This window comes from Azolla caroliniana, unplaced genomic scaffold (genome assembly GCF_043228905.1).
Source record: "Azolla caroliniana isolate FFs.n. ecotype wild unplaced genomic scaffold, voAzoCaro1.0.p SCAF_1, whole genome shotgun sequence".
In the NCBI taxonomy this organism is placed as follows: domain Eukaryota; kingdom Viridiplantae; phylum Streptophyta; class Polypodiopsida; order Salviniales; family Salviniaceae; genus Azolla; species Azolla caroliniana.
This window is the reverse complement of record NW_028230436.1, coordinates 2,077,147-2,087,063: the sequence shown is the minus strand read 5'-3', so window position 1 is coordinate 2,087,063 and position 9,917 is coordinate 2,077,147. Positions and strand designations below refer to the sequence as shown.

Sequence of the window (9,917 nt, the reverse complement as noted above, 5' to 3'; positions counted from 1 at the left end):
TGATTTCAAGGGTATATACTTCCTTTTGTGTTTCATTATCATGACTTTTTGAAGATATAAACCTTGTCCACATGCAATGGTGAACTTTGCTATTATTATTATTATTGAATGTGTTGCACAAATCCGGAATACATTGATTAACAAGCCTTGACTAAAGTTATATAATCTCAGATGGACCCATATTATCACGACATGCTATCGGCCAAGTGAAAGGAGATGGGAAAAAAGATTGTGACAAATAAATGCATTCTTTGTCGCAATGTATGTTGATAGGGGACATTAATTGGATACCGTCTTTGACCTTTAGAAAGGTAATCAATTGCATGCGCATACGACGTTTTGTGACAAGCAGAAATCATATATTACAAAAAGGTTCAATGCATTGTCAACTAAAGAGATTGCATGCATATTGATGCTTCTATTCAATATTTTGACTACTTGTATATGAGCTCACAAATAGGTCCTTCCTACCTACCATCCACGATTCAAGTATTGTGGACCATTCTCTCTCAAAAAAGCAATTCCTCAACTAAAGCTATGCTCATGGATAGTGCTATTTCACCATATACACCCTTACAAAATGACAATATTATAGGATTTTAGCGTTATTCACTCATTTTCACTTTCACAATTATAAAGATATAACCAATGTAACACCTAGAACTTTTCCCCTCAATTTTCGGCATGTTAATTTTTACTAGAGAACAATGTTGTTGCTAGTAACACCTCATGATGTTTTTAAGCTCTCCAAAAATTTCACACAAGACAAAATCTCCACACATTCATATGATAGGGGGAGAAACCTAGAGTTCAAAGATTTACGAAACTCATGATCAGATCCATGGATTCTAAGGTTTAAAATAAGACATTGATAAGAGTCTAGATTGTGGAAATTTATCAACTTGTTATTGTTTCATGCATGGGTTCACAGAAAGGATCCTCTCAATGAAGTTGCTGCTGAGGCATACAAGAGGCTGTAGGCCATCAATAATGAAAATTTGATGATAAATCATTACCAGAGGAGTTAATTTATAATCATCCTTAGTCAAATGTGACCTAAACGGCCAAAGTGAATCATTCAGTAGAGTGTGAAGTTAATAACCCTCTAATGTTCAAGAAATGTACCACAAAACAATACAATCAAAGCTCCAGATTGTGGTTGAGAGACAAGTGTGGGCCATGGTTAAAAGATTTGGATAAAAGCAGAGCTCAAATATTTAGCACTGGATTGGAGTGTGATACTCCCAACTCTAGTGAAAACAATTCATGAAACACACATTACTCTTGAAGTTCGAATTACTAAAACTTAAAAGTATATTTCATTTTCATGTAAGCAGGATATATACTCTCAAGGACTGTAAGAAAATTATATCCTCACACATCTGAGGCATGTGTACCCAATGAATTGATTCTTTCTTTGCTGTTCATTTGACACTAAACCTAGGAGAGAGGGATTGGCAGCAAAAAATCTTGCCGCGCTATACAAATGAATCATCAATACCCAAAGCTCTTCAATGAGAGAGGGGTCATCCCATGTAAAGCTGTACAAAGTTACATAATGCCACTACATTTTTCTTCATTTCTAAATCGAAATTAATATAATACCATAAGCACCTAGTGCCAGACTAATAATATGAACAGCAAAGCCCCAAACGTAGTCTGAAAAAATCCATAGTTTCTTCTATGAGCATTATTTCCAATGCTTGCAATGGGAATGGAAGACGCTGAGACATGTCCTACTTGACCCGTTGATGACAAAACTGTAATATTTGTAGTGCCTATAAGTTGTCATTAAAAAAATCGAGATTTAGTAGAGTATCCAAACTAAATACAAAAAATATTAGATTCAACAGAATATTCATCCAAAAAATAAGCTTTTTCAATTCAAACCAAAACATGGAAATGGAGCTTAACTGAATTTGTGAAAAATAGGCATTCATAACAAACTCTACAACTTACAGTCATAATCAACCCAACCGATGCGAGGTTGAGGTTGTTCAAGATCATACACAACAAGTCGATCCTTGAGAACAAGATCTACCAAGAGAAAATTAGAACATTATTAATCAATCAACAAAAGTAAAATACAAACAATTTGGCCAAGTGGTTGATAAATCATCACATGAAAAAAAGAAAAGACTTGTGGTTGGAGTTGATGTTTCTCACCTCCTAGGATGTTTAAATTCAAATTATTTGTCCCAGGAGATTGGAAGCCAATACACCAACCAGTTACCTAAAATAGAAGAACAACGCATATATAAAATGATGAACAAGAAAGACTGTTCTTGTGAAAAAATTGACGTGTAAAAATAATGTATAATTAGATAATGATGTGTGGAATTATCGGACACTTATATTTAGAACCTTCTATGGTTTCCCCATATTTAATGCGTATGGAGAAACTTTAGAAATTGTGTTCGTCTATTAACCCGCAAGTTTATAGACCCAAGCTAATATGCACCTTGACACAACTGGCTTTCAACATTCTCAATCTATGGAATTATGGTGCTATGGAAATAGAGAATATGATAGAACCTTTGCATTTTCAAATTTTATGGAGTAAAAAACACAAGGATGGAAATTTCCTTTCCTTCCACGATTCCCAATCCTTATATGTAGCTTTGGTGAATAGTAGATTATATAGTGAAAATGATAGAAACAGCAAAATTTAGTGATATTAGTTTTTAGTTAGAAGATGTTACCTGTTCCCCTTCAACTTGTATCATGTATTCATGTGGCTTAAGAGTCAACGTAGCACCTTTGCCATCAAACACAAGAGTCACCGACGGAAATACATTATCGACACTGTTGTAAAAAACACAAGCATTATCTGTAATATTAGCCAACAAAATTTAATCTGCTAAAATAAACAATAAAACCGAATTATTAATAGCAATTTTCAAATCCAGAAAAGGGAACTCTTCATGCAGAGCCAAATTGAGCTAAAATTTGAAAACAAATATCATACTGTACAAGATTTAAAATACTATCCATATAAACTCATAGCAAAGAAAAAATCACATAAAAAAGCAACATACTGTACAAAGTTTGTATGGATAGAACACTATCCATACACACTCATGGCAAAGAATAAAACACATCAAAAGCAACATACGTTCAGAAAACAAATCACATCCAATCAAAAAAGATAAATCACATCGAAAAAAATATGTTACCTGCCACTGAGAGCTACACATGTCATTTCCTCCCACTGAAAAGTGGTCACTTGAACTTGTATGGCATTAAGAATCTTCAATAATAATAAAAACACAGGGTTATTTATCAAAATATTGACTTTTACTTTCTGAAAGAAAATTGAAGCACTTATAACCACTAAACAAATCATATCACTTACTGCCTTTTGCACATGGTCATAAACGTCCTCTGAAAAATAAGCAAGGGTTGTGCCACTGTCTATGATGGTGCCAGTGCTTCCATCACTTGATACTTCTGAGTTCACCAAGGTTGACACACCATTTACATTGATGCTTTTCAGATTAACATTGTAATGAGGCCTGTACAGTGAATACATACATATTTGTATCCCTTATCAACAACAAACATCAGTATCCAAGGAGGCACTAGAATTGTCATCACACTTTAGTTGCACTCAAACTATCCTAATTAATTGATTCGGGAAAGATGATAACTTCAAAATACTATGTCAGTCAGATTGAGTTGAGCTCAAAACAAGTGCCTAAATTTGTACTTCAACCAGTACTTACTGATATGAATAGAGGACATTTCTTAACGCTACTTACTGATTTGGGATTATTGGCGTATATACAAGCCCAGGTGCTTGTACATTTCCTATCACCAAAATGCCACCACCATCACCCTCCCCCTCAAGGCAATGAGCAAACACCGCAGGGGAAATGTTTTCATTCCTGAGCTGAGAAATGATTGATAGATTTGATTGACCAAAACCCATGATGCCATCCAATGCTTGATCTGAGTTCTGAAGTTCACCACCTTGGCTTGTCCCACAGCTAAAAACACAAGAGAAACAACTGTCCTTCTTAGTTCAATTTCTTAAATATTACATCATTGTGGCTTTTTATAACCAAATAAGCATGGCTTTCACGAACCCAAAAGCTATAGTTGCATTTGTAACCCCAGATGTGTTTCCAGCCACCATATTTAGTTGCAAAGCATCTCTAACAAAGTAACCTTGAGACGAGCTTCCATCTCCGTAGCCCAGTTGATAAATGCACACCTCCTCTGTTACACACCCTTGTGGAGGATCATTACAATAAGAATCTCCACACATTACACTCCGGCTTGTCACCGATGATTTGGGATCATAAAGAGCGAGATGCACCTAGGAAAAATACTTTGGCGAAGTGAATATGGGTCGTCACTCCATGAATGAGATATGACTAGAATGGGTTCAAATAGTTCCTTCACATGGGCTCAAAATGGATGATAGTTGTTACAACTTCATGTGGACTCAAAATGGATAATAGTAGTTATGATCTCATGCAAGCTCAAATAGCTAGTATTTTTATATAATCATACAACTTCATGTGGCCTCAAATGGGAGATAGTTCCATATTATGCTATGAATTAATGTCAACTCAAATAACACAAATACCTGAATCCAGAGGAGAGCTGACAAAAGATTAGATTATGTGACTTTTATGTCCTATATATGTAAGTTAATCTGCTGAAGTCAGAATCTGAATTGTGATATAGCCACAAATCATCTTTAACTTCAAAGGCCCTAAACATCTATCTATTACCAAAATTTCAACCATCTCAAATTAAAAAACAGCCCTAAATAACCATCTCTAGAGAAAATAAAGTTTTATCAACAATCTCTAAACTGAAACAAACTGAAGTTAAGAGATAATCACCCCGAGCTGAGTAGAAGTTGGACATGTCTTGCAAGTTGCACAGTTCACCCACAAAATATCACTTCCTGTGTCAACCTGCACATAGTACTTGGTTGGAGGTGTGCCAAGTTCGATCTCAGTGAAATATAATCTGCAAAAAGAACAAAAATAAAAGAAAGAAAACAAAAGGCCGAGATAAGACACATATCCACAGGCAAATATCAACAAACATCTCAATAAAGAGAAACCCTAATTGGATTCACTTCTGAGAGGAATGCTAGTTTGATCCATAATTGAAAGAGGAACCCTCATGTAGAGCCGGCTTCCCTACACCAGAATATCTAAGAGAAATTCTCTTCATTGAGAGGGAGCAGGACAGAAACCCTAATTTGTGAATGGTACCCTAGCTCATAATTGTGAGAGAAACCCTAATTTGATTCAAATTTGTGGGAAAAAAGCTAGTTTACGTAAAACCATTGACCCTCATTTGATCCAAAAGATAAGACAAGACGATCATCAAGAGATAGGACAAAGACTCGCATACAAAGATCATCACAAGCCTGCATGAAGAACCATAATTTCACCCAAGGAAAATACTAGGAGCCTTAATTTTCAAATATTCTAATGTTCGACAGAACTCGTAATTTACCAGAGAAACTCTAATTTACACTAACCTTGCGAGAGAAAAATTAATTTAACCTAAAATTTCCCCTCATCTTGCAGTTGTGAAAGAAACATTGATTTACCCTATTATTGCGTTAACCCCCTAATTTCCGCTTCTATTGCGTTAGAAAACCCACATTTACCCTATTCTGCGTTAGAAGCCCTAACTTTGCGAAACAATCCCTAATTTAAGCCCGATATTTTTTAAGCATGTATACCCAGCTATGTTGGGGTCTGCAGTTCCTCCCAATGGAAAAGAATGTGGATACTCATCAGCAGCAACAGAAGAAGAAGAAGAAGAAGAAGAAGAGAGCATCCGGCTATGACGAGCTCGATCTCGAGAGACGGCCTGAGAGAGACGATCCAAAGAAATCAGAGATGTCCTTCTATTCCTTCTGACGAGCGATGAGGAAGATCTGTGAGGAAGAAGAGGGAACAGAGGTCCATGGCTGCTGATGATGAGGGGAAAGAAGAAAAGGAGGAGAAAAAGGAGGAGGAGGAGAAAGTGTGTGTGAGGAGGAGGAGGAGGAGGATTGCGAGCTCGGCGGCTATGGCGATGGAGGAACATCGCAGAGACGGAAATTGGGTTAGCTTCAGAAAGCGCTATATGTCTTAAAACAAAATCAGAAGAAGTCAGAGAAAAATCTGGCTCTCCCCTTCTCTGCTCTGCTCTGCTCTGTTCTGTTCTGCTCTTCTCTTCTCTTTTCTTAAAAAGGAGAGAGAGAGATTTCTGGTTAAATGTTGATTGAATTTTGAAGCAAAGAAATAGTCACAAAGTGGGGTTTGTCCTGGTCTTCATTATGGCCTTGACCTTGGCCATAACCTTGGTACTTGACCATGCCCATCCATGTCCATAACCTTGGTCTTTGACCATGCCCATCTATGACCATAACCTTGGCCCTTGACCATGCCCATCCATGTTCATAACCTTGGCCCTTGACCATGCCCATCCATGTCCACCATGTCCATAACCTTGACCATGTCCATGACCGCGACCCAGACCTTGCAACATGAAGCTTACATGCAACTATTGGTCATCAATGGATCCCATAGATGGAACCTCACCTCCACCCAAACCGTCCCAAACCTTCGATGGACAGTATAGACGGAGAATAATATTGGCTATTAATAATAATTATAATAGTACGTGTGAAATGGTCATGGAGGGCATGCGGAGCCCATCTCTCTCATGGCACAAACTAATGATTGCAAACATATGTCACTCCTTGGGGATATTAGTTTGGAAAGTCAAAGGAGGAGACACCCCTTGACACCAACCAAGGTCCAAGGTGAGAACTCTGTATGAATTGTAATTGTGTGGGCATTGACCACATGGCCTTGATTTGGAATGCATAAAGTTCCCAACCCATGTGGAGCTCGCCACAGTGTCAATAGCATAGACGACTAGTGAGGTGTAAAAAGTGTTAGTGGTTTTTATTTTGTTTCGAAACAAATAATAAAATAAAATAAAATAAGGGTTTTAAGGAAAGAAATATGAATTGAAAGGTTTGATAAATGGAGAAAAGGAACTATAAGGTTTAAGAGAGAAGAATAAAAATTGAATTAAGGGTTACATCAAGTAAAGGAATGGAAGGCAAAAGTAAAAACGCTTATCTCGCTCGTTGAAGAAAATTGGTATTTACACGCTTTGTGAAGATGCAAAAATGTTGGTCAATCAATAGAAAGCCATGCACATGAAGAATGTTGAGATATCCAAGCTCAAGATTAAAGATATTGGGGTCAATCTTTGTAGATATATAAAGGGCTTGGGACCAAGTATGCCACACCCAAAGTATTTTGAATGGACGCAAGACCAAACATGGAAAAGCTATAATGGGTGGAAGGTAGATAAGAATGTTGATATGTTCGAGGTTCAAGTGATGGAAAGTGCCAAATGCCATTATTAAATGAAGCAAATAAGGTACCCAATGATCCCCAATCGTCGAGACATCTAGAAATAAACAAGTGAATAAGGGAGAACCCCAATTGTCTAGAAGCAATAAAACAAGTGATTAAGTTGGAGAAAAGATTTGGCATTTACATAAAACAAAGCACCTACTCGAACAAAGCAAGCAATACAACCACTGATCAACCACAAAGAAGAATGGAAGCTAAATAATAAAGCAAGTATAGCTCGAGCCATGTGGGATGTGGATCATGAATGTGAAAGTACAAGAGGCCCAAGGTGAGAAAACCCCCTTCCATTGATCATCCATGGATCCAATCCCAAGCTAGCACATTAGTTGGTACAAAGAACTAACCAACATAATGGAAACCAATGGCTCATTGAAGGAAAGGAATATAAATCACATTGTAACTTCATCATAAAGGCATGGAACAAAGTTAGAAGTTGAAGGATTGGTGAACTATAGAGAGGTATTAACGACCATAAAAGTCAGGAAAGGACACACATAAAATTCTTAAGCATAGATGCATTAACCAACAATTGGCATTGACTAATCACCTATTCTTGTTGGTTTCAACTTGAGGAGTGAAACATTTTAAGAGAGTTAAGGAATCAATTATGTCTAAGTGTTGAGAATCAAGCTCAACTTGGTCTAGTGTGTGAACTCACCTTGAGAGTGAATAGACAATCCAACGGTCAAGAGTCACCATTATGTCACCACTTTGTATTCTAGCATTTAGTATGAGTCATAGAATCATATTCTATGACACATAACTTATGAGCTTTCACATTCCCCATGATCCACATGAGTCTAGTAGTTAATGAAGAGAGAGGGTGACTATATAAAGCACCCTCCTCCCACCTTGTAAAATGTTGAGTCTTTCTCCTTTGTTAATATACTTACCTTGCGTATACTCTGTGTCTTACTCCTTGTCTCTCTCTCTCTCACACACACACACACACTCTCTCTCTCTCTCATACACACACACACACACACACACACAGAGTTCACACCTATTCCACTACACAAAAATCATACACGATTCTTTACATGGTATCAGAGCAGTTTGGTAGCTCCATCTAGCCCATCCACGTGTGTTGAGTTTTACGCCGATGTTCAAGAAGAACCGGCTCATCGTTGTCGTAGCTTCGCTACATAGCTTGAAGAAGAAGAGAGAAGAAGAAGAAGAAGAATTGACATAATGAATACTCAAATGGGGAGTGCTCTCCCTACCGAGAAGTTGGATCGAAACAACTTCGCATCTTGGGAGTACAAGATGCACCAATACCTTGTCGGACAAGGCTATTGGAGCTACATCAAAGGAGAGCACGAAGACCGACCCGCCGAAGCGGCTCTCGGATACGCGACATGGGAGCAAGCCGCAAGCCGCGTGATGTATTGCTTGGTGACATGTGTTCACAATCACATGCTCGGCTACATTCGCGAAGCCAAGACATTGAAGGAGGCATGGGAAAATCTATGAAAGATTTTTGCAATGAACACAACCGCAAGAAGGCTTCAACTCGCTCGGCTCGATAAGCGTAAGTATCGATGATGATGAGATGGTGCAAATATGCCTCCGCGGCCTCGCACCACAGTTCGGCACGATGCGAACCACCGTTCTAGCAAGGGAGAAATCTCCCTCCTTCTTCGAGCTCCAATCAATGCTATTGGTCGAAGAAAACCACGTGTGTACAAGGAGCAATGAGTCGGAAGGCCACATGCTCTACACGCACTCGAACGGAGGAAGAGGACGCGGACGAGTGAGAGGCCGATTCGGCCAAGGACAAGGCGGACCAGATCCGACCTACGACAACAACTCCCAATTTCGGCCGCAAAACGAAAGCCAACGAGGAACCTTCGCAAGAAGGGGGAGCTTCCACTCCGGACCGAGCCATGAAAACGCAATCGAATGCGGATATTGCAGAAAGCTCGGCCACCACGAAGAAGAGTGCCGAAAGAAGATGCGTGATTCGGCTTCCACAAGTCGACAACTCACGAATTACGCGCACTATTCCGACTACGAAGAGTATAGTGAAATGTACGGGCACAACTCCGACTACGAAGATCGTGGCGGAATGTACGCACACAACTCCGACCATGGCGGAATGTTCATGCTGAAACATAGAGCAATCTCTATGTCGGCCTCTACCTCAACTAGTGCCCTCAATCCGGAGGATGTATGGTTTGTTGACTCCGGAGCCTCAAACCATATGACATCTCATAAAGAATGGTTTCTTGAACTTCGAGAGCCGGAGCGACCCAGTTATGTTGAAACCGGAGATGACACTACGCACCCGATTCGGCACATCAGCAATGTTCTGTTTGGCAAAAGAGGTACGCAAACATGCATTAAAAATGTCTTGCATGTTCCCACCATCACGAAGAATTTCGTCTCGGTCGGCCAAATGGTTGAGCAAGGGATGCAAATACGATTCGACCAAGAAGGGTGCTTCATCGAAAAAGAGGGCCGATCATCGTGCACGGAAGAAGAGAGGGCCGGATGTTCATT

At 39.0% G+C, this 9,917-nt stretch overlaps 1 protein-coding gene across 1 annotated transcript; it reads right to left on the bottom strand.

Annotated features, from left to right (window-relative positions):
• Window positions 1-1,296: 1,296 nt before the first annotated feature.
• On the bottom strand, window positions 1,297-6,407 carry LOC147868232 (aspartic proteinase 36-like). The gene is made up of 11 exons (XM_087339516.1): window positions 6,330-6,407; window positions 5,717-6,228; window positions 4,857-4,986; window positions 4,089-4,321; window positions 3,762-3,989; window positions 3,356-3,515; window positions 3,177-3,250; window positions 2,703-2,805; window positions 2,167-2,233; window positions 1,960-2,037; window positions 1,297-1,778 (listed from the first exon to the last, which is right to left on the bottom strand). The coding sequence occupies exons 1-11, from the start codon at window positions 6,405-6,407 to the stop codon at window positions 1,615-1,617; spliced, it is 1,827 nt and encodes a 608-aa protein (XP_087195642.1). The 3' UTR covers window positions 1,297-1,614.
• Between the last annotated feature and the right edge of the window lie 3,510 nt (window positions 6,408-9,917).